Genomic DNA, 25,627 nt, shown 5'->3' on the forward strand with positions numbered 1-25,627 from the left:
TCTGTTCTGTTAGTTTCTCTAGCAACTTTTTTTTTGTAACAAGGGAACAATATGAGATAGCATTTTCATAACCACGGCTAGAAGCCTAATTTTATTGTCTAAGATCATGCCCCTCAAACAGTGAACTTGAAAAGTGGCTTCAGATGGCTAAACAAGATCTCCATTTTCACTTTGAGTGACATATAGCAACATAACTCATGTTTTTTTCAAACTGGGTTGGTTGATCTAAGTGAAGAGTTTATTGAACATGCATCCCTTTGCCCTTCCCCTTCCCCTTCCTCTTCCCCTACCCCTCTCCTAGAGCCAGATCTGGGGCAAGAAGGGAAATGGATTTAGAGGAGAAATAGACCATTTATACCTAACATCTTATTTGAGCAGGTCGTCTCTTCTCTCTCATCCCTCTCTTGTTCTGGAATACATCCCCAAGCATGCCACAACTTACACTATTAGTCATGCATTCTTGTCCTGGACATAACTAGCCATGAGATGCCCATCTTCTTGAAAAGCATGGCAATGACAGAGAGGTTTGTACTTTATGGAACGTTTAGTTCCTGGCTCTGGATAGCTGCCCCTTGGTAGGTGGCAGTGCTCTTGCTGTGGGTATGAGCCCCCTTCTCCTCTGGGCCACACATCTTCAAGTTGTATCTTAAGCCACACATCAGTGGCAGGTGAGGCTGAATGTTCTCTGGTAGTTTGCTTATGGGCAGAGGTTTGCTCATCCCTGAGAAGTAGCAGTCAGATCTTTAGCTAATGGTGTAAATCTTCTCTTGAGCTCCCCAATGAGGGCAGTTCAGGTATCCCTGGAATAATCCTCCTTATATTTGACTCTCCTGCTCCTGAAGGTGAGCAGCCTGTCCCTCCTCTTCCTTTAGCAGACTCTGTACTTAAAAATGTAGAGAGGAAGGTGGACTTTGGTCTTGAACTTAGAACAGAGAGAATCTATTCTAAATAGGTCTCATGTATACTTTGAGAGACTAAAGTTTCCCTTTGTGGCACCTCAAGGACCTAAGATTTAAAACTTCAGTGTAGATTTTTAGGTGAGAATCAGGAGTCTGCTAATAACATGGCTTAAAGCTTGTCCTAAGGCATTCATCTTACAGGAACTGAAAGTTACTCAGTGGTCACACTGAGAATGCTAATTGCTTTACCAATGCCCGCAAGACCCTATTCCAGCCAACATGGTTTCTTGGCCTCTACATCTTGATGATCTCCCAGTAAAGGAATTTGGCCCTCCTCAGGAACAGGAAGCCCTGTTCCTTTTTGGCAGTTTATCATTTTTATTTTAGGAAGGAAGACTTCCTTTCTCACCACATACCTCAACATGTTGATCACATGTCCAGATTTTGGGACCTTGGGCTAATCTCAGGCTTCAGACTGACAAAGAAGATGTCGTATCGGCCCTGACCAGCCGGCTCAGTGGTAGAGTGTTAGCCTGGCATGTGGATATCCCATGTTTGATTCCCAGTCAGGGCACACAGGAGAAATGCCCATCTGCTTCTCCACCCTCCCCCTCTTGCTTCTCTCTCTCTCTCTTCCCCTCCTGTAGCCATGGCTCAATTGGAGCAAGTTGGCCCTGGCTGCTGAGGATGACTCCATGGCATCTGCCTCAGGCGCTAAAAAAAACTTGGTTGCTGAGCAACAAAGCAAGCCCCAGATAGGCAGAGCATCGCCTAGTGGGCTTGCTGGGTAGGTCCTGGTTGGGGTGCATGTGGGAGTCTGTCTCTCTGCCTCCCCTCCTCTCACTGAATACAAAGAAGAAGAAGATGTCATGTCACTCCCCACAGGAAGAAGTTCTGGGCTTTAAGATATTTTCCCACTTTTATCTAAACCATCAGAATGAGATGTAGGGGCTTTAAAAAATTACATTTGGGTCACTGTCTTTTAGATGTTTTTCTGGGACTTGCAGAGAAATTACCTAATCTCTTCAGAAGTGGAGGCTGCATTCATTCCTTCTTACGTCCTCCACCTTGTCCTGTGGGATTATAAAACATCCCACAAGATTCTTTCATACTCATTCTCATTGTGGCTTATTTATATATTCAGAGATTCGGCATGGGCTTTTGAGGCTCTCTGTTCCCCATTTCTCCATAAAGGTCATGACCATTGTCTCAATAGCAGCTGGCTCAATAATTCTGGATTTGCTCTGGGCAGGAACTCCTAGACTCTTTAATGGACTTCCATGAGTAGTCAGCATGGATTTATTTTATAATATTCAGGAATAAGAACGACATGTTTTTCTAGATAGATCAGTTCTAATTGGGCTTTGGACCTGCCACCCATGTAGTAGTAAGTTTAATCTTGAATGGCATTTGGTAAACAAAAAGAGTACTTCTAGTTCTTAATTCATAGCAGTCATCACAGGGTGGCTTGGTGGCCAAGGCCGCACGGTCAATTTGAAGGTGGGTGGCTCTATCTTTTCCATACCAAGTGTGGACATGGGAGTATTCCTCCCAGCTGTGAAGGCCGTGACTTTTAGTTTTTAATCTCCTCAGCATCTAGTCACCACCTCTTGGGGGTGCTATAGAGGAGCAGGGTCTCTAGCCCCTGAAGATGAGAAAGCATCACTGGTTCAATGCTACTATACCTGAGACAGGAGTCTTCTCCACTGACTGTAATCCATAGACTGGACTACACTTGGTGCCTAAAGGTGGGGGTTGTTGATGGCTACCAGACTATTTGGAAAATAGGCTAACTCCATGGTTTAACTAAGAGAAAAGGTTGGTGTGTTGTTAAGCTCTGTGATGAGCTTAACAGAACCCACCTCTGAGACAGGAGACTGAATATTGGCAGGAAGAATGGCCTAACAATAGACTGGGGTATATAAAAGCCCTAGTTGGCCTGACCTGCGGTGGCACAGTGGTAAAAACATTGACCTGGAACACTGAGGTCGCCGGTTCGAAACCCTGGGCTTCCCTGGTCAAGGCACATATGGGAGTTGATGCTTTCTGCTCCTCCCTCCCTTCTCTCTCTCTCTCTCTCTCTCTCTCTCTGTCTCTGTCTCCTCTCTCTAAAATGAATAAATAAAAAAATCTAAAAAAAAAAAAAAATTGGCCCTGGTGGGTTGGCTCAGAGGTGGAGCGTCGGCCTGGCGTGCAGGGGCCTGGGTTCGATTCCCGGCCAGGGCACATGGGAGAGACGCCCATTTGCCTTTCCACCCCCCCCTCCTTCCTCTCTGTCTCTCTCTTCCCCTCCCGCAACCAAGGCTCCATTGGAGCAGGGATGGCCCGGGCGCTGGGGATGGCTCCTTGGCCGCTGCCCCGGGCACTGGGGTGGCTCTGGTCGCGGCGGAGTGACGCCCCCTGGTGGGCAGAGCGTCGCCCCTGGTGGGCGGGCCGGGTGGATCCCGGTTGGGCGCATGCGGGAGTCTGTCTGACTGTCTCTCCCCGTTTCCAGCTTCAGAAAAAAAAATAATAAATAAATAAATAAATAAATAAATAAATGCCCTAGTTGGACTCACCCCAGTCCAAGGTATTAATTGTATGTTGCCTTCTTAGTCTCAGCCACGGCTCCAGTTCCCCCCCCCCCCCAGAGGGCCATGAGGAAGACATCTGGTACCTGTCCCCACCCACCCCCATTATGTTATACAGCTGCTACTGGTTTCAGAGTCCCAGCAGCATGGGAGAAGAGCAGCAGTTCTGGGGAATTTTTGTTCTGTTTTCTGGCTCAGGGTTGAGCTAATCATACTTTTCAGTTCATGGAGCATTATCACCCTTTGTTCATACGAGGCATTTTATCCCCACACCCCACTCCCATTAAACCCCTAAATAAACATAATGTTTATGATCCACACTATTTGTTTAACCAATTCTTCAATCTCTTACATAAAATTTACTCACTCTTTTTGGTATTATTGCTATCACTTTGATGAACGTCTTTGTAGCTGTGCTTTTACTTACATCCATGATTGTTTCTATAGGATTTATTTCTCAAGATAGGTGTTATAACTTCCACTCACAGGAATTAATGGTCTCCTTTCTTTCTGTGGACAGAGCTCTCTTAACTTTGCGCTGCTCTGCCCAGCAGCGTAGAAGGACTGTTGCTCTCGTTACCTTGGACACTGCTTCCCAAACAGCAATAAAAAGCAAGCACAGAACGCTTTCTTCCTTGGCGCCAGAACACACTGAACCCATTTCTTCGACATCTTTATGCTATGTAGCCAAAGGAACCTGAACACTACAGTTATTAAAAAGAGGCATTAGACATTGCTAAGCATGTGGCCTGCATGAAGTCATTTAGAAGATAGTTGGGGCTGGGACGGGAGAGGCTCTCACTGAGAGAGTTAAATAATTTGCCTCTTAAGGATGGTAATACCAGTAAAATGCTGAGGAAATGGTTATATGCCCTGGGAGGAGATAAAATTCAGTCTCCACATATTCAGGTGAAATAACTGATTTCAGGAGGAACATGAAGACACCTGCGGTGAGGGCCCTGAGAAGAGGCTTGGGAAAGGCTGTTTTTCCGACTTACAACAAGGGATGTGAAGAGCTAGAAAGAGAGAGAAAAGGTGTCTTTGGTTGCAGTTTGAGCATTTTATAAGTTTGACAGCTTGATAATTGCCTGTGGTTGACACAGGGAGAAACTGGTATTTATTGACTATCTGTTTTGTCCCTGGAACTATATCAGGTTCTTGATCACTATTATCCTCAACATATCTTTACGATGGGGGAGCTCGTATTTCATAGGTAAAGGCACGAAGGCATAGAGGAATTAGGTAACTCCCAACGTCACAGAGCTAGTAAACAGAGAGTAGAAACAGGATCCAAACCTAGTCCTCGCTGACTTTCCATCCTGTTCTTCAGGTAACTTCACAGCTAAGAAAGAATTAAAGCTAAGCAAGTTTAAGAGAAACAAAACCGTTCTTGACGTGAGGGAGGTGGAGTTGATGTTAAGTGATTAAAAAGCAACCTGGAAAATGCAATTACGGAAAATAAAATATTTTTCCAAATATGCATAAGGGCTCAGGAGTAAGCAAGTGGAGGACAGGAAGCCCAGGAGGACTTCTTGAAGGAAGTGACTAAAGAGCAAACGGAGGCTTTTGAGAAGTTAAAGTATAAGCTCACTCAGGGCCAGGAGGGACCACCCGAAGGTGATGTTTGAGGCCATTCCCAGGAGAATGGCCTGCCGGGGAGCCCTTTGCAATGGTCTTCATGGGAGCATCAAAGCGAATCTCACGTGTCCAGTTTGAGGCCATTCCCAGGAGAATGGCCTGCCGGGGAGCCCTTTGCAATGGTCTTCATGGGAGCATCAAAGCGAATCTCACGTGTCTGGTTTGAGGCCATTCCCAGGAGAATGGCCTGCCGGGGAGCCCTTTACAGTGGTCTTCATGGGAGCATCAAAGCGAATCTCACGTGTCCGGTTTGAGGCCATTCCCAGGAGAATGGTCTGCCGGGGAGCCCTTTACAGTGGTCTTCATGGGAGCATCAAAGCGAATCTCACGTGTCCGGTTTGAGGCCATTCCCAGGAGAATGGCCTGCCGGGGAGCCCTTTGCAATGGTCTTCATGGGAGCATCAAAGCGAATCTCACGTGTCCTGTTTCCCTTCAGGGTCTGTAAGGATCTGGTCAAAGAGGAGAAGAAGGAGACTGACGAGTTTCTTGAAGAGTGTGTCACTGATCCTTCACTCCGAGAACGTCTTTCCATTCTCTCCTCCACCTTTGAGAATCAGCAAAGGCTGCTCCAGACAGACAGCATGCTCTTCTTGAATCACATTTTCACCATCGATCCCCTGGTGAGCACATATATACGCTCTGAGCACACAGTAAATGTACGTGGGAGTGCAGGGTGCGTTTTGATGAGGGCACCCACTCTGGGATGAATACCGGAAGTTCTGAGAGCATAGGGACTCCATATGAAGAGCCCCAGCATCATCGCTGTGAGACAGGGAATGAAGGTTAACGGTAAGAACGCTCGTAGGGTACATTTATAGGTCACGCTTTCTATGCACCAACCACTGTTCAACACTGTGCATGCATTACCTGATTTATCTCATTTGTGTATATATACTTACAGTTATAGTCCGTTCCTCATTCTACAGATGAAGAAATTGAGACTTAGAGAAATTTGATAACTTACTCAAGGCCAAGCAGTTAGTGTTAGGAGCTAGAAATTAAACTCTGATTAGCCTGACTCTAGAACAGGATTTCTCAGCCTATGCATTATTGACATTTGGGCTGGATAATTCTTTGTCTGGTACACTGCAGGATATTTTAATAGCAACCCTGATCTTTACCCACCAGATACTAGCTGTGACAACCAAAACTTTCCGGGTACTGCCAAATGTCCCCTGGTAGGCAAGATCGCTTGGTTGAAAATGACCTTGACCTTAATTCACTACATAAATAGTTATTGTCTGCATGTTCTGTACCAGGCACTGCATGTGCGCCTGACATTGATGAACAAACAGTCGACCTCGCCCCCTGTCTGTCCAGGGAGAGCAGAGCCTGGGTCAGAACAGGGTCTGACTGAATCCACGGACCAAGCTTGACTACTTTGCACCACTGTCTCTGTATTCACTGTGTGCCCGGCACTGTGCCTGCCTCCCACTTAGCCAGCACAATGAGCTGAGGGTAAAGACAGCAGTGGAGTTGAGAGAGCCAGCAGCTAGTTCGAGCTGCTGGATTGTAACGATGCAAACCAGCTGGAGAGGAGACATGGGTGCAAGGGCACATTAGAATACAAGGTCACTTGTGGGAAGTGCCACCGATGTGTGTAGACCTGCTTTCCTTATGCCTGCACTTCCACGGTTTTATTAAAGGATGTAACAGGGAAAAGGGATTTCGTGGCTAAATAAGTTTCAGGAAAACTGGGTTTGATATTGTTTGAAATTTACTGTAGGATGTCTTAAAAGTCTTTTATATATATAATAATATGCATTGTAGTCTCCGAGAGGGAGCCTTCCCCTTGGAACTCTTCTCTGAGACTATTGTTTTGTAGAGCCGCTTGGGAATCACTCATGAAGACAGTCAGCATGCTAGTTCAGGTGCTGGGTGATTATCAGATTGAGCAGTACGAGAAGGCTTCTTGAGAGTGGAGCCTTGAACTGGGTCTTGCAGGATGGGACATTTGGGATGTGCACGGCATGGCTCATTCAAGGGCCCAGGGATGGATAAAGTTGTTTGAGTAAGGGTCCACATCAGAAAATAAGGTTGGCGAAGTGAGTTGAAGCTAAATCTTCTTTCACATTGGAAGACTGTCTACTGCTCAGTTAAGCAAAGGGACCTTCAGATATGATGGGTTAAACTGGCAAGAGGTTAAATCAAGATAAACATACAGTCTTGGAAAGACAGGAAAGATGCCTGTTAAAATGGGTCAAAGATGTAAAAAGGTTAGGAAGGCATTCCAAGTCTGAGAGAGCAAATGGTTGAGTGGGAAGGAGGCAGGGAGGAGCAAACAGTTCTGGCAATCTTAGACATGCCAGTAAGGGCTGGAGTGTAGACGGTCCCAGCTGGTACTAGAGAGCCAGGCTGATGAGTACTGTCCTGTTTCTCATATCCTTCTGGGAGTGGGTGACTCAGGGATACAAACATTGGTGGTCAGGAAGAGGTGGGAGGCCCACCAGCGAGTCCTGTACATTTCCAGCCCAGAAGTAGAAAGACTAGGATTTTCTTCCCTTCATGCTCACTGCCATAACCCAAAGCTTCTTGATGGAGATATAGATATAGATATATTAAAATAAGGCATTAAATTATGATTGCTTTTGAATTCCAGATGAAAAATGAATTGGGCATTATCACAAGGCATCTTTTCATCATTAGGAAGAAAAACATTCTTTAAAACAGTGATTCACAGCCTAACCAGGCGGTGGCGCAGTGGATAGAGCGTCGGACTGGGATGCAGAGGACCTGGGTTCGAGACCACGAGGTTGCCAGCTTGAGTGCGGGCTCATCTGGTTTGAGGAAAAGCTCACCAGCTTGGACCCAAGGTCGCTGCCTCCAGCAAGGGGTTACTCAGTCTGCTGAAGGCCCGTGGTCAAGGCACATATGAGAAAGCAATCAATGAACAACTAAGGTGTTGCAACGTGCAATGAAAAACTAATGATTGATGCTTCTCATCTCTCTCCGTTCCTGTCTGTCTGTCCCTGTCTATCCCTCTCTCTGACTCACTCTCTGTCTCTGTAAAAAAAAAACCAACAAAAACAACAACAACAAAAAAACAGTGATTCACAGAAATGGTATCTTTAAATGAGACTATAGCATCTGTAATGATTTTGTCTTTTCTATACACTATCCAGGTTTTCTTCTCATGATAGTTATTCATTAGCTGGTTCTTGATTTTTTTTTTTTTTTTTTTTTTTGCGAAATGAAAATTAAAGCATAAAATTTTCCTAGTGGCTTCATAAAGTTATTCTGCTCAAAAGAGCAGAACTCAATGTCAGTTATAGTGAATTATTTATTAGTGTTAAATCTCTTTTTTCCCCTCCCTACTTAAAGATCCTGATAGTTTTATAGAAATAAAGTTCTTGTGCGTGTAATATAACCTTACTTTATAAATTACTTTGGAAGGTATTTGATGGGAAAATTTTTCCATTTTATTAGTTTCTTGACCCAAATGTGAACGATGGGTATTTTCCACTGTTGAGATTTTGGTTTTTTGATGCAGGTAAATAAATGCTGTGGAGTTTGGGATGAGTGAAATGGGAATGGATTTACAGATGAGATGAGATATGAACAATATACTGGAGGAAGGGTAAGATTTAATTAAATGGAGAGGAAAAAAGAATGTTTCTAGTTGGACAAATTATGAAAACAAAGGAAAGAGAAAGTATTAGTTTAGTGGCACATTATATAACAATAAAATGACCAGTTTTTCTGGTGTGGGCAGTCATGGAGACGGGGAAGGAGAGGAGAGGAAATAGGAGCTGCCTGGTCAGCCTGTTGTGCAGGAGCCCACGGTGCATTTCTGCAAACGGCGAATCTGAGGTGTGCTAATGTGTGTTCCTCGGCAGAGGAAGCTTTATGGTCAGATAAATTTGGGAATTACTGGTTCAAAAGGAGGTAATTCTCCAAGTGGTAGACTGTAAGCAGTATTTCCCTGTGGCCAGAGACCCTTTTCCCACACAGAATGCCAAGGTGTCTCTGCAACACCCAGAGCAGGACAAGGATGCGTTCAAGGTGTTTTAGAAATATTATCCTGATAGCCATGTGTGGATCAAAATGAAGGACGGTGGATAAAGAGGGAGAGAAGAATGCAGGCCAGGTACGGGGAGGTGTGCTAATCCTGGAAGGGTCAGGGAGCTGGACATCGTTGCCAGCAAGTTTGGGGTGAAGTGTCAGAGTGTTGCTGACCAGGGTAGTCGGCCTGGTGATGGCTGGGAAGCAAAGGAAACGGCAGACGTGAGAGATGTTTAAAGGAAAGGCATTAAAATCAAGAAGTACAAGTTGGTAGTTACCAAATAGTAAGGTGTCCAACTTTTTTACAATGAAAAGGAGGACAAAAATAAACCGAAGAAAACAATATCATAAATAAAAGAAACATTTTATTCATTGCAATAATAATACACTATAATACGATAAATACATAATAAAAACATTTGTAATATTTTATATTGTAATTATGCTTACATGCCTATTAATTTTTAATAATAATTGTAAGATAAAAGTACTCATTTAGATACAAATACATCACATCACACACGATGGATCGACTCTGCATCGATCGAATACAGACATTTACAGATTAGTCTTCCAATATCAAAAAGGAGGACATGTAGGAGGACACTTTTTGAGGGAGGATAGAACTTACAAAAGAAGGACTGTCCTCCCTAAAGGAGGATAATTGGTCACCTTAAAAATAGCCATGGGGATGTAAAGTGCAGCACAGGGAATAGAGTCGATAATGCTGTAATGACTATGTGTGGTGCCAGGTGGGTGCGAGACTAATCAGGGGGATCAGTCTGTAAATTATGTAAATGTCCAATCACTATGCTGTACACTGGAAACTAATATCAACTGTAGCTGACAGATAAAAAAGAAAAGAAAGAAAAAGAAAGGCATGAAAGCGCTTTTTGATTGACTAGTCATTGAGGGTGAAACATGGTGCGGGATCATGCGTCTCCTCAGAATCTGAACTAGATTAGCTGGGAGAATTATGGTGGCTGATAGAAGTTAGCAAGTCAGGAGTCCTGGGTTTCTCTCCTACCTTTGCCAGTAACAAATATGACCTTAAACAAGCCATTCGATCCTTTTTGGCTTTGGTTGACTTGTACACAAAATAAGTGTTGTTTTGTTTTAAGGGTAGGATACTTGGATCTAATTTGGGAACAGACTCTGAGCTCCTTAAGTGCCTTGGGCTCTTTCGCTCCTGGGAGCATGCCCACGCCCCTCTTCCCTCTCAGGCGTGCATCTCCTAAGCTCCAAGGGCCCCACAAGATTTGCAAGCAGGGAAGCAATGCGCAGTGGCAGCTCCCCTCAGCCTGTTCTCCAAGGCTCCTTTTCTCTGACCTCCCAGTGAGCGGAGCAGCTGGGAGAACCAACAGATGGTTCTGTTGAACCAATAGAACGCTAGATGGTTCCCTATTGCTTCTGTCCTCAGCCCTTGTTTCACTGTCCCCAGCTTTCATGAAAGTACTCTCAAAAAAAAAAAAAAAAAGAAAGTGCCTTATTCTCATCTGTGCCCCAGGCCCACCACAGCGCCAGTTAATGAAGGGAGGAAGGAAGGGAGGGAGAGGGGGGAGCAAGGGAGGTGTGTTAATGATGCTCAGTTTGGTTCTGAACACGTTGAATTTGAGATGACAGCAGATGTTCATAAAGTTTTGGAAATGCAGTACTAAATTTGTGGGAGGGCAGTCAGGAGTGGAGGTAAGACATATGAGAATCTTATACAGGTCTTCATTGAAGGCATGAAAAGCAGATGGAAATTCTAAGAGCAGAGACTGATGAAGGAAAATTGCAGAAGACCCAAGAGAGCCCTTGGGTGCTGACTTTTAGAGACCCTGCAGGGTGAGGAGGGGCTGTGCATTCACAGAGCAGGCTGGCTGAGAGGAGAGCCAGCCAGCCGAGAGCGTATCAGCCTGCCTTTCCTGTCTCTCCACCTGTTACGGTTGGATCCTCACCGTTTTCTACTGAAGGTCTTCTGAATCTTGCTCACGTATCAGATCAGTTATGTCAAAGCCACTATTTTATTTTTGACAGTTGAGCTATGTATCAGCAGTTAGTTTTTTTTTTTAATTAGAGTGTGCTTTCTTTTAATTAGTTTCTTGATGTGAGTTGAGTTCACAGAAGTCAAGAAGATTAAAATCACACAGTGTCACCTACTGATCTAACAATCAATCTCCAACTGATATCCTGTTCAGAAACTAAAAATGAAATAAAAGGTTGAGCTAGGCTAGGGGCTTAGAGACCACCTTGCTTTCTTTTATTTTTTTTACAGAGACAGAGAGAGGGATAGACAGGGACAGACAGACAGGAACGGAGAGATGAGAAGCATCAATCATTAGTTTTTCATTGAGCGTTGCAACACCTTAGTTCAGGGTTTGGAAACCTTTTTGGCTGAGAGAGCCATGAACACCACATATTTTAAAATATAATTCCAAGAGAGCCATACAACAACCCGTGTACGTTATGCATTATCCAATAAAAATTTGGTGTTGTCCCAGAAGACAGCTGTGATTGGCTGCAGCTATCCGCAACCATGAACCTGAGCAGTAGGAAATGAATGGATTGTAATACATGAGAATGTTTTATATTTTTAACATTTTTTTTTAATTAAAGATTTGTCTGTGAGCCAGATGCAGCCATCAAAAGAGCCACATCTGGCTCGCGAGCCATAGGTTCCCAACCCCTGCCTTAGTTATTCATTGATTGCTTTCTCATATGTGCCTTCACCGCGGGCCTTCAGCAGACCAAGTAATCCCTTGCTCGAGCCAGCGACCTTGGGTCCAAGCTGATGGGTTTTTGCTCAAGCCAGATGAGCCTGTGCTCAAGCTGGTGACCTTGGGGTCTCAAACCTGGGTCCTTCCGTGTTCTATTCACTGCGCCACCACCTGGTCAGGCACCACCTTGCTTTCTGATGGCCTCTTCAGCCTGTGTCCACTGAAGAAAGACATTGATTCTCATTACTTCAAATGAGGTAAACTTAGAAAGGGGGGGGGAAACCCCTGTTACCTTAGTGTCTGAAAAGAAATACGAAATGAAATGCTTACTTTTTCAGACCTATGTCTATATATGTTGATTTTCAAATGAGTCAGCTAAAACCAAGGTTAGTTTAGCCCTTATTGTGTTTTCTGTATATTGTGTGTTTTATGGGAACATAGTTTCTATTTTAGAGGTCCTTTCTATTTAAAACAAGTATTCAAGATCAAGGAATGAATCAGTGTTCCTAAAATGCCCAGAGGTGGTGATGGTTTTGAATTAAATCAAATTTCATTAATATAACCATGTGAGAAGTAGTTTGACTCAATGCTATGAGAATGACTTGACCAAAACTCTAGAACTGAAAGTTCGTACATGGTTCTATAACCCGTTCACCACGTGGCCCCGTAGTTTCATCGTCTTGGCTCACTTTTTTCTCATCATGCTCATTGCATAACATTGCCATAGGGTCTGTTGTTTGAGGAGTTATGGTGGGGTGTCTTGGGTACTGATGTGGTTGCAGAGTGCAAAGGAGGGAGTTTGTATCTGCGAGACTCCACAGATGGCCCATTGGTGGAGAAAACATGTAGGCGAGGGCGCAGAGTGACCACAACACAATCCTGGGCAGATGTAGAACAGAGGTCTGGAGGTAACTTTTTATTTAGCTTTACTTAGTAATTTATGATATTCTAATAGTAACCATAACTGTTATTTTAGTCATTAAAACATGTGGTATATTACTATTTTATGTCAAGTTTCTCATGTCAATTCTTTTGATAAAGTCTTGGAGTATTAATGTAATTAGCCAAAATTTTTCCATTTATTTGTTACCTAGGGGAAGTACTGGGTTCTATAGAATACTGACCCTTCCTCAACCTACCTGTCTCTGTATAGTTTTTTCCCCTCTTTGGAAAAGAAGTGTAAAATTGAGTCTATTATACATGTTTTGTGCCTTCCAGAAGAGCAAGTGGAAATGACTACTTCCAGAAATATAATATTCTATTTTACTAGATGGACTTTGGCTGTACCGAGTTTTGACAGTCTCATTTTGTTATAGTCTCTGCTTAGGTCTCCTGGGTACCTGAGTGAGAGAGATTCAAAGACAAAAAAACACAATTCTGAGAATTGAGAGGCAGAAGACTATCACAGGGCAAAAAGAGAATTAAGCCTTTGATTTCCATGGGCGGCTAGGAGCCCTCTGAGAAATCACAGCACAAATGTGCTGGCTTTGTTCCTGAACCTGGTAGGTACTGCTGGCTCAGGCCATGCTTTTAAGATGCAGCAATTTCCTGAACATTGAATACTTGCTATTTTCTCAAAAAGAAAGGCCTGAGAGAATTTAAAGGTATTTGCCTAAACTGGTCATAGCTGGTTGGCTGGTATTAGTGAGCAGGGAAAACATTTCCACTTCTGTTAGCAAGTGTCTTTTCCATCAAAGAAAAAGTCATACAGTATCCCTAGAAAAGCTTCAGCTTAATTTAACTAAGTCTGAAAGAGGGAAACTTGATAATTTCTTTATTATCATGTAAGTAATAGTAAACCATGCTTTGTCGTCACCTAAGCCTGCAGAAAACATGCAGTTCAGCAATTCAGACTTTGAAAGCACAGCTCAAATTTAGTTTACTTGATTTCCCCCACATCGGCATCGCATGTGAGCTCAGCAGAACCAGGCTGGGTGGAAGCCCGGATGGCTACGAAAGAGGGATGGTCTAGCTTTTTACTGCAGACTCCTTCCACTGCTGGTACCATTAGCTGTGAGTCACATTGCAAACATGTGGGAGCTGACTCCTTGGAAATGGACACCAGGAAGGAGAAAGGAGGACAGGGATCTGCTGAGAGCAAACTTGTCCTTGACAAGTCACAGCTCTCCCATCAGGACGGAGATCCCATTCTACGCCCCTCCCCTTCTGTTTGTCATGGCCTCTCAGATCTTTGTGCTTGGCCAGACCTTTTCCAGTGGTACTGGTACATTCACTATTGTATTGGAGAACTGGTGTAAGGGAGGGAGGCCTAAGGAGGTCTTAGAAATAGCAAGATTTGCCCTGGCTGGTTGGCTCAGTGGTAGAGTGTCAGCCTGGCGTGCAGGAGTCCCAGGTTCGATTCCCGGCCAGGGCACACAGGAGAAGCGCCCATCTGTTTCTCCACCCCTCCCCCTGTCCTTCCTCTCTGTCTCTCTCTTCCCCTCCCGCAGCCAAGGCTCCATTGGAGCAAAGTTGGCCTGGGCGCTGAGGATAGCTCTGTGGCCTCTGCCTCAGGTGCTGGAATGGCCCTGGTTGCAACAGAGCGACGCCCCGGGTGGGCAGAGCATCACCCCCTGGTGGGCCTGCCAGGTGGATCCTGGTCGGGTGCCTCCCGTTTCCAACTTCAGAAAAATACAAAAAAAAAAAAAAAAAGAAATAGCAAGATTCCTCATGGCTCATGAAATGAGTTGACACCTGTCCTTGCTGGAAGAGACACAGATCTCTTCTCTCCAGAAAAGGGCATGAACATCACATACAACCACCTAAGTTCTAGAAAACCCCACTGGAATTTTCACTATATATGGGTTAGAGTGTTTCACCAAAGATAAAGCACATGTTTTGTGAAATTTCCTTTGACAGATAACCAAATCCTAAATCCCTCTCTTAGAAACATTTCTGGTCATTATTTTGAGAATCAGAGCTTTACTAAATTTAGTTTCTTGTTCAAGAAGATAAAATGGAATAAAAAAATCTTACATGTCATGTGCCAATTAGCTCTTTTATCTCAATGATAATAAGAATGGTTTACCTTCAATTTTTTAGCTTCCATTTTTTCCTCTTTCTCTTTGAGACAACTTCTATTTTCCCTGATGATAAAGAGAGCCATCATTTATTTCATTTATCTGGAAAGTTCTAGAAGAGCAACTGTGGGTAGTGAAACATATTATAGCTTCTAGTCAGTGCTTCCTTTTTTTTCTAGTTGATTGATAGACATTTGATTTTAAGAGGATGTTTTTATTTTCCAAGTGAAAATCTTTAAATTTTCCTTAAATATAATAAAGTAGCTAAAAATATTTACTTATGTAGTTAAGAATATTTTCCTTTTGGTGGAGCATGATGGAATTCATTACACATTATAGCTGCTCTTGAAGTCAGTATTCACTGGCTTTGTTCTGAGCTGACTGAACCCTGGTCCAACCAGGATAGCCTGATTTAGACTTACTGACATATTTCCCAAGAGCTGCAAAATATTAATGTTGACTGTCTTACAAAAGGACCTCCCGTCAGTCACCAGACAGGAGGGAGAGAGAGAGGGAGGGAGGGAAGGAAGGAAAGAGGAATAGGGAGAAAGAAGGAGGGAGGGAGGAAGAAAGAAAGGGAAAGAAAGTGATTGATTTTTAAATATTTTGTTTTTTTATTTAAGGATTTTCAAGAAGGATTTTAAAAGAGCTTCTTTAATCATTATGAATATATTTTTTTAAAGAGAACATTTTGACAGGGACAGACAGGAACGGAGAGATGAGAAGCATCAATCATCAGTTTTTCGTTGCGACACCTTAGTTGTTCATTGATTGCTTTCTCATATGTGCCTTGACCGCGGGCCTTCAGCAGATCGAGTAACCCCTTGCTCAAGCCAGCGACCCTGGGCTCAAGCTGGTGAGTTTTTGCTCAAACCAGATGAGCCCATGCTCAAGCTGGCAACCTCGGTGTCTCGAACCTGGGTCCTCCACATCCCAGTTCGATGCTCTATCCACTGTACCACCTCCTGGTCAGGCAAAGAGAACATTTTTAAAGGGCAATTTTTTCCTTTTTTTAAATTTAGAAATGAAATTTAATGGGGTGACATTGATCAATAAGAATACATAGGTTTCAGGTAAACATCTCTATGGCATTTGAACTGTTGATTGTGTTGTGTGCCCGTCACTCAAAGTCAGATCATATTCTGCCACCGTATATTTGTCCCTCTTTATTCCCCTTAAAAGACACTCTTCTCATAATTGTACTAATCACCTGTCATGAACCAGTGGCAGTATGTTCACAGACAGCTTTCAGAAAGTCTTGGAACTGTGTCCATCAAGTCACTTGTTTGTTCTTGTTCCAGAGGAAACGTGAAGTTCCATTTCCAGAGGAATTTATTAATATTTGGCCAAAGCTCATGTTATAGGAGTTAGCGTTGGGCCTGAAATGCAGAGTTGATCCCTTTTGGCAGGTCACTTGATTAATACATGACATGCAAGTGATAAATCTGAGGGAAAAACAAATCTTTAAGACCAGGAAGGAAGATAATTACAATAGAGCTGAAGGCCATTTTGACAATTATTTTCAATAAACAAGGTACTAGTCACTAACCTGTTATATCCTGTAGATTCAATCTTTCCTTTGGAGCTGGAAAAGGGACAGATGAGAGAGGGGTCATATATAGAAGGGAAGTAGACCAGCAGGGGGTTCTGCGTGATGAGGCTGCTTTCCTAGACTGGAAAGAAGGGATAATGATGTCAGGGCCAGTAGGGAAAATTCCGAACGTTTTGGTTTTCAGAAAGAAACTTCGGAACTGAACAATAAAGAAAAATTCCCTCCAGAGACATAAATGACATAGGAGTTAATTTCCGAAGTGTTGGAGAAGTAATATGAAACGGTTCAAAGAGCTATCAGTGAAAGTGGCATCATTTTAGACCGATTGCCTGTTTCTGGAGTTTGCTCTCTCTGATTTGCTAGAAAATGCCATATTGAGTTCTTGCTCTAAGGAAATAGATGCTATTTAATTTTTATTTTAATCCCAACTGAAAAATACCTGTCCTGTGTTTCCAACTCCTTCAAATGACCTGATATTGAAAGCATCCGTCCTGCAAGAGGCAACCGAAGGACCACACGCCTGCTTCTACAGAGACACACAGCCCTCTGAATGCACATTACATGACACGGGCCCAGGAGGGGCTTTTAGAATAGGATTGTCCTTGACTTATCTTCCCAGGCTGAGTAAAGCTGAAAGTTACTAGGGGATGTCACGGGCACAATAAAACAGCTACAGCCCCGGATCAGCAAACACTGAGCTCAGTCCCTTCACTCAGCCTGCATCCTGTGGACTTGGGTTCCCTTGTGCTGGTTTTCCCTCCCAGCCTCTGGGGAGCCTCCATCTCAGAACGTAAGTGTGTTGCCCCCTTGTCTGCACCTGGACCCTGGATTCTCTTGCTGGAATAGTGCTTTTGAAAGTGACCTGCTCCCCACCCCCAGATCATGAAGCCCTTGCTTCTATGACTTCCAGTGTATCATTTTGGGGATCATTTCCCATCATTCTAATAAGACATTTCTAGCAGGTTTTTTTAGGGATAGCTGTTTCGATCAGTCTGCTTAGACAGGAACATGTGAACTGGGTCCAGTCTATACTCTCAAACAGAGTGAGTCTAAACCCTCAAGGCAATACATTTGTTTCATGGGATAGGAGGAAAACCAGGTCTTAGGCGTTTGGGGATGGAATAGCTACTGATATACCAGTGAATGGATGAGGCCTTCTTCTGCCTGGGTTCTCTGCCCATTCAGGTCATGAGTGTTCCTAACGCTCTATTTCACCAAGGCCCCCAATAATTAAGGGGACGAGGTATTTGCCATTTATCAAAGGGGCCAGATACTCGTTTCAAGGTTTGGGAAGGTGCCACAGTGAAATGCCTAAATCAGTGGAAGTGCTGAGGGATTCCCTGTTCCCTGCATGATCTCAGAGGTCCCTGCCAGCTCTCAGTGTGATGCTTCTGTGGTTCCAGTTGAGGAGAAAATGGCGGAGGTAAGCTGCGGCCATGACTAGGCACCTGCTAATAACCACTCAATGTGCAAAGGCACGGATATGGCCGATTCAGGAAACATGCTGAGCACTTGTCTGTGCCGCCTCTGCTTCAGGTCCCGGAGATGGAACAGTGTCTACCCTCATGGAGCCTTCATTCTAGCAACCTGACCTGGGAGATGAGAGCTTCCAGGACCCTCATTGCTACTTCTTGGAGGCTCCGTACTCTTATTATTCTGAAGTTGGGGCATACTGCCTGAGAAGGACATCGATCAGGCTGTTACCTTCATAAATAAGCCCAAATTGGCTCTAGTTTTCTATCCACCCCCTATTGGATGTCTATACTTCAGACTATTTTTTTTTCTCTGCTTGATTCTTTATTCTAGCACTATCTTCATTTCTAGCCAGACTGGAAATGGCATATACATTGGGGACTGTCTGAAACTGCAGCCTAATTATTTATCATGTTGTCTTGTCTTGGTTTGTCTGTCCTTCTTAGGCTCCCCCACCTAACTAGAGTTCTGGATGTGTTGATCACATATGCCCTACTTGGCCCTAGTTACAAAAACCATACAGTAAACACACACTTTTCTCCCCTACATTTCAATACTTCCATCTTTGTCTTTCCAAGTGGTGTAAAAATAACATCAATCATACTAAACAGCTATTTACTGAGCTCTTTCCATGTACTGAGCACAGGACAAAGCATTTGACCTGTGTGACATCGTCAGACCTTAGGAAGCTCTTAGAGGTAGGTGATATTAGCCTCCACTTTCACAACCCTGAGAACTTAAGAGCCTCCAGGTTACATGGCTGGTACAAAATAGTTTTCAAAGAATATGTTCAGGGAAATCTGATATATGACACATGCATTACAAAATTTCAAAACTTGTTTTCCTTACTATGACTTTGAATGGTTTGAATGAAAATGAGAAATGATACTGGATCAGAACCAGGGTTTGATCTGCCATTGTTCTGCCTTGGGCCCATTGCTATATTATCATGGAATAAGAGTATTTCCTTATGTTGTCACCTCAAAAGTCAGGAATGTGATCCCTCCATCAAAAGAGTTGGTACTTCTTTCTCTGTGGGCCATCTGGACCTTATTTAGATATATAGGCACAACACTTAGAATGCATATTATAAAATATTTGCGTACATGTTTATCATCCATCTCCCATGTGCGCTTCGTGCGGCCTTGGACTACACCCATCTTCGTCTCTGAAGCCCAGGTTGGGCACACATGGCATACAGTGATGTTCACTGACTATACAAATTTTAACAATTTTCCAAATATGCTAGTTATAAACCAATATAACTATTAGGTATACAAACTTGTGATATATTCATGAACTCACTGAAATTATTTTCGAAGCTTGTTTCTAACTTGTACCACCTCTTACCAAGTAGCATAAGTTAACTATCTATTGGGTAAAATATGGCTTTCTTTTATTGATTGTAAAAAATATTCCCTTCCAATTTCCTGGAGTTTTAATGTAATAATAACTTGTAAAAGCAGTACCTTCTCTTTGTCATATTGGTTTTTAATAATTCATATTTTTCAGGAAGGTGATGTCTGGCCCAACTCATCAGCAGAAATCACTGTGTACTTTAACCCTCGTGAAGCCAGGCTCTACCAAATGACTGTTTACTGTGACATTTCAGGTAAAGACTTCCTCTGTGCAGTAAAGGCAGGTTACAGAGTGCCCAGAGCATATAATAGGATGCCTGAGAGTCTGAGAGTGTGAGTGTGTGTGTGTGTGTGTGTTTAGGCTATGGGCAGTGCATGATATTCATAGAGCAGGGGTCCCCAAACTATGGCCCGCGGGCCACATGCGGCCCCCTGAGGCTATTTATCCAGCCCCCGCTGCACTTCCGGAAGGGGCACCTCTTTCATTGGTGGACATTGACTATCTTATTAGCCAAAAGCAAGCCCATAGTTCCCATTGAAATACTGGTCAGTTTGTTGATTTAAATTTACTTGTTCTTTATTTTAAATATTGTATTTGTTCCTGTTTTGTTTTTTTACTTTAAAATAAGATATGTGCAGTGTGCATAGGGATTTGTTCATAGTTTTTTTTACAGTCCGGCCCTCCAACGGTCTGAGGGACAGTGAACTGGCCCCCTGTGTAAAAAGTTTGGGGACCCCTGCCATAGAGGAATAATGGAGTTAAGCTGTGTGCTTATTCACGTCTTGCTTGAATAGATCAAACTTTGAAGTATACCACAATTGCAGTGGGGAGGCGGGACATACATTTGGGTTTTCCTTGATTTTTAAAGTAGTAAGAACATTCCTTAAGACAGATTCTTGCAATTTATTTAATTTTTGTTAATTTTGTAGTATTTGGCTACTTCTTTTTGTTAAGTTTTTATAAAATAATGTATGCCAGGTGGGATGGGCAGGGCCAGAGCCACAAGGAGGGTGCACAGTAGGGTGGCAACCTGATGGCTTTAGGAAATTGCATAAAAAAGAGGAATTAAGCAAAAAAGTAAATATATTGAGTATACCAAAAGCCAGTATTTTTTTTTCTTGGAGAAGGGAGCTACAAATATGGAAAGGAGGAGGACTATGACAAGCCCTTTAATGTTGGAATGGAATTGAAGTTATTATGAACCACAGTTGTTAATATGCAGAGATATAGAAATAAAAATATACAAGGGTAGGCAAAAGTAGGTTTACAGTTGTGAATATGCGAAACACAGCTTATTCTTTTATTTTGTGACAGAGACAGAGAGAGGGACAAATAGGGACAAACAGGAAGGGAGAGAAATGAGAAGCATCAATTCTTCGTTGTGGCACCTTAGTTGTTCATTGATTGCTTTCCCATACGCACCTTGATTAGGGGGCTACAGCAGAGTGAGTGACCCCTTGCTCAAGCCAGTGACCTTGGGCTCAAGCCAGCAACCTTGGGCTTCAAGCCAGCGACCTCTGTACTCAAGCCTATTATCCTACGCTCAAGCCAGTGACCCCACACTCAAGCTAGTGAGCCTGTGCTCAAGCTGGATGAGCCCGTGCTCAAATTGGTGACCTCTGGGTTTCGAACCTAGGTCCTCTGCATCCCAGTCTGACCCTCTATCTACTGCACCACCACCTGGTAAGGCCACAGTTTATTCTTGTGTTATTGTTATTATTTATTGTATTATTTTCCACATGAACAGGAAACCTACGTTTGCCCACCCTGTATGTAAATGTGTGCACATACATACACATGCATATTTCCTAGCCATGTTTCTGAGAGGTCCTGGAAGCTTTGAGACCCTAAGAGCAATGAGCACCCTAGAACCCAAAGCTTGATTTCTAAATCCCACTCTCTACTAAAAGGAACCTTAGAGAATTGACTGATTCTAGGACTGAAGCAGAGAAGGATTAAGATGAACCTGGAACATTATTTTGTGCTGGAAAGTAAGGAAATGCTCAGAGAATGACAGAAATATGTCAGAATGATGTAGAAACCAGCAAAGGGACTCTCGCTGACCAAATCTGGAGCAAGCTGAGAATCAAAGTATATAATGACACAAATAGATTCTAGTCCATTGAATAAATAGGACTCTATGGATCTACTCAATAAAAAGTACCATTTGGCAGTCACAGTAATAACCAATTCAGGTAAAAAGCATCCATGGATCTTAAAACTAATGGGGGAAAGTGGGATGTTGAATAGAATTTCACATCATTTCATAATATTCTCCTTCAAAATATATATTAATTATAAAGAAGAGAAAATTACCTTTATACTGAAGAAAGCTGGTAGATCTTATCTAGTTAATACCAGCAGAAATAGAGAAGATTAACCTCTTGAACCACCTTCTGGAATGCAATAAGAACACAGCATCTCTTCAATGATATTAGAGTCAAAATACTTAACTTGGGTCTAATTAATTATGAGGAGACATCAGAGTAACCCAAATCAAAGGTCAAAACAAAATGACCAATCTGTAATCTTCATAAATATCAAGGCCTTGGAAGCCAAGAAAAGACTAAAGAACTATTGTTAGATTGACAATAAGGGTTATTGGGCCAAGGATGTATAGAGGTTCTTTGTACTACTCTGGGAACTATCCTGTGTTTTAAAACTATTTCAGAATTTTAAACAAATGCTGATGCCAGTAAATAAGTAAAACATACAGATTGTAAAGTTACAAAGCTAAACAGCGTCTACTTTTAGCTGCTTTTGTCTGTTTGTATATAAGAATGAGAAAATGGATTTAATTTTCAGGAGAGCTAGTGTTACCTGTTTTTGCTGTTTAATGTGTAGGTTACCAAGGAATATGGCCGTGGTGATTATTTTAAATTTGGGGAGGGGAAGTGTAAAGAGTACAAAATTGTTAGTGTCTTTTGTGCATAAATTCTACTAGTGTGTTATACACAGAATGTTTCCAGTCAATATCTACAGTCACTTTTCTCCATGTATAACATGGTCAGACAGTCTAAGAACAGTGCAGAAGGCTGGGCTACCTGACCCAAGACTGCCGCCCTCCACCTCCCCCAGGTGTGTGTCTTTTTGATGATGTTTATCTCACCTTCCATTGATGTAACTATCACCTTGACTCTTATGATAGTCATTTTATTACTTCAATATATAATTTTATCACCTATTAATTAATCCCTAAGAAAAATAATATAGTTTTGCCTATTTTTATGTATTGATATATTGAAATCATTCTCTGAGTCTTAATGCTCTTAACACCAACCAGTAAGTTAAAGCCACTCAAAATATTGATCAAATGAATGAGCAAATAAATGAAAATATAATGAATGAATGAATGAATGAATGAAGCCTAGTTTGATCTGGTCTTAGTATGCCTTACTGTGGGATTTTCAGGATGGCCCCAGGATAAATACAAAGTGGATTAGGAGTTTCTATTCTGACATAGGTCTGTTATTGTACTTCAGACCTGCAGCATCCTCTATTCCAGACTTATTATGGGGCAGAAGGAAGAATGAGTTCATCAATGTTTAGACACAGGCTGGAAATACTCCAGTGGCCCCCATGCCACAGGTGGCGGGATTCCCCTCCTCTCTGTGGCTCCCCTGGGAGACTGTGCTTGGCCATATTCTAAGGGGTTGGCTGCTCTCCAGGAGGTTCCCAGACATTACCTAACTATCCTGCGCATAAAAATTAGTGGATATTTCAAAATGCACTTTCAAGATCAGGGAACGTGCAGGTACTCCAGTACTTTCAGCTTTTTGTGTAGTGCATTTTCACCAATGAAATAAAAGTTGGTTTTGCATCTCATTTGCATAATCAAACAACTTTTTTTGACTTTTTGTTTGCTTTTCTGATGTTCTTGTTTAATAAAAAAAATCAAATGCTTTTTTTCCTCACTTCATATTCATTTTGAAATATCCCCTAATTTTTGTGACCAGTTTAATTGTATTTATCTATTGTTCCATTTGCAATTCTGAATTCTGCCACAGAATTCACAACCCGGGTAAACTGAATAGTATCATTTGCCATCTGCAAGACATTCTTCTTTGTTTTGTTAGCGGTGTTTTAAAGGAACACTTGCCCTTTGGTTTAGGCATATCAAAAAACGTCTACCCTTGCTTTATTTTATTTTGCTTTGCTTTTGTTTTCCTTTATGCTTTGAGAGCTAGAAACAAATACATGTAGATATGCTTCCCCTCACACCTTTTTGCATAAATGATAGCATTCTTTACGTAATGGTTCTGAAATTGCTTTTTAAGTATTTCTTAGAGATTATTTCCTGACATTAAATTAAGCGTGTCATTATTTTTCCTGGTTGTATATGAATATATTTTTATTTACATACTACAATTTAACTTTTAACCCTTTGTCACTAAGAAACAGAACATAGATTCAGAATGTATATAATACATGCTGTGGTGGGCAGAGCAATGGTCTCCCAAATATGTCCATGTTCCCTGTACCTGTGGATATGTTATATTATGTGGCAAAGGGGAATCAAGGCAGAAAATGGAATTTGGGTTGCTAATGAGCTAACCTTAAGGTAGGGAGATTAGCCTGGATTATGTGGATGGCTCATTATAATTACGAGGGTCCTTAAATGTCAGAGAGGGAGGCAGCAGTTATCAGACTCCGTGTCAGAGTACCATATGAGAAAGCCTCCACCAGCCGTTTCAGGCTTTGAAGATGGAGAGGGCGAGGAATGCAGGCAGTCTATAGAACCCGGGAAAGGCAAGAAATGGGCTTTCCTCTGAGGCCTCCCGATAGGAGCTTGTCAACATCTTGATTTTAGCCCATGAGACTCCACTCACCTCAGCCTCCCCTTGGGATAATCACCATTCTCTCCTTCATGATGATTTTTTTTTTTTTTCTTTTTCTGTTTTTTTTTTTTTTTTTTTTGGAGGAGGGCGTGGGGGGATAATTAATGATCATTATTGCTTTGCTTTCATTTATAATTTTTACTCCTGTATATGTACTCCTAAACAATACAATTTGTCATGGCCTGCTTTTGGAATGTATTATCATTGGACTGAATCTCATGTTTCATCCATGGTGTTGCTTGTAGCTCTCATGGTATTTATTTAATTTTCATCGTTGTATATAGTGTGCCATTATGTGAATCATGTTCAGAGACAGGAAGTAGCAGGGAAGACCAGTATCACTGGTCTTGAGGGAGGCCTTTTGGGGTGCGTGATTTTTACCTCATAATTCCCAACTGCACCCTTCTTTCTTTCAAAAGCTTTTACATCTAGGCTCAATGAGTACAAAGATGTACAAAAGCATAGTTAGTACCCTCGAATAACAGAAACGAGCGGGGGAAGCTGACTCACAGACCAGCTGTTACACTGCAGTGCTTTGCAGTGAATGAACGAGCAATGGAAGAGGATAGGACACCCAGCTCAGTCTTAGGGTTTTCAAGGAACACTCCCCGGAGAAAGTGATCCTTGAAGTATGTGTTAGTCAGGTAAAAAAGGGGGGCTGCGGCTGGGCATGTCAGGAAGAAAAGCACTTTGTGAAAATGTGCATAGAAACACTATGAAAACACATTAACAAGAGCATGAAATGGCAAAGAATCACAAGTTCTTAGGGTGTGGCTGCTATAGAGAAAGAGACAGAGAGACTGGGAAGGGAGTGGTGGGGGCAGAAGGGCAGGACTTGAAGCCAGAGGCTGGGATAGCAGGCAGCGTCTAGTTCATGAAACGCTGCCCTTGAGTGCCCGGTTAAGAACCCTGGACTTCCTCCGAGTGCAGGAGGGAAAGCTGAGGGGCCATAAAGCAGGGGAGTTACCTGCTAGGATCTGATTATGACAAATATAACATCATTAAAATCTTTTCAGTTAATCCAAAACTGAAATTTTTTCATGTAAAGATTTCATATTTTCTTAAAAGTATTTAAACGTGCATGTTAGATATTTCTAAAGACCTGCTAATGGTTTGATCTAGGTCTTGAAACTGACCTTTCATCTATCTTGACTTTCTAGTAGAATATGGAAATCCCGAGTTTTATCATGAATATTACTTTAAAAAAAAAAAAAAAAACCTCAAAGAGAAACAACATATATTTGATTTGGATCACCATATGGGAACTTCAAAGGAAGCAACACTTTCTGATTTAAACTGTGAAATGCATTGCTAGATAACATCGTTAATGGGTGCTTCAGAGTCGGAGGCAGAAAAGCAGCCCGGTGGAAATGATCCCAGATATACCTACCTCCTCTGAAGATGCAATTAAGATGAAACCTCACTGTCTGTTTTTATTTTGTACATCATAAGAGAGAAGCATCTAAGTTTTTAGCACAATTTAAGGCTTTTGATTTTTATCCTAATTAAATTAAAGAATGGAGATTTTAATCAGATTTAGGAAACAGAAAACTAAATCACCCCAATCATTAAAAACA

General features: G+C 42.3%; 1 protein-coding gene across 2 annotated transcripts in view; it reads left to right on the forward strand.

Moving 5' to 3' along the window:
• Positions 1-25,627, forward strand: part of HYDIN (HYDIN axonemal central pair apparatus protein) — a 395,035-nt gene that overhangs the window by 119,396 nt on the left and 250,012 nt on the right. For both annotated transcript variants that reach the window (XM_066348740.1, XM_066348741.1), the window contains exons 9-10: positions 5,544-5,727; positions 19,366-19,465. In XM_066348740.1, the coding sequence (XP_066204837.1) occupies positions 5,544-5,727; positions 19,366-19,465 (284 nt within the window). The remainder of the gene's footprint in view (positions 1-5,543; positions 5,728-19,365; positions 19,466-25,627) is intronic.

The sequence above is a fragment of the Saccopteryx leptura genome, chromosome 9, assembly GCF_036850995.1.
Source record: "Saccopteryx leptura isolate mSacLep1 chromosome 9, mSacLep1_pri_phased_curated, whole genome shotgun sequence".
Lineage (NCBI taxonomy): Eukaryota > Metazoa > Chordata > Mammalia > Chiroptera > Emballonuridae > Saccopteryx > Saccopteryx leptura.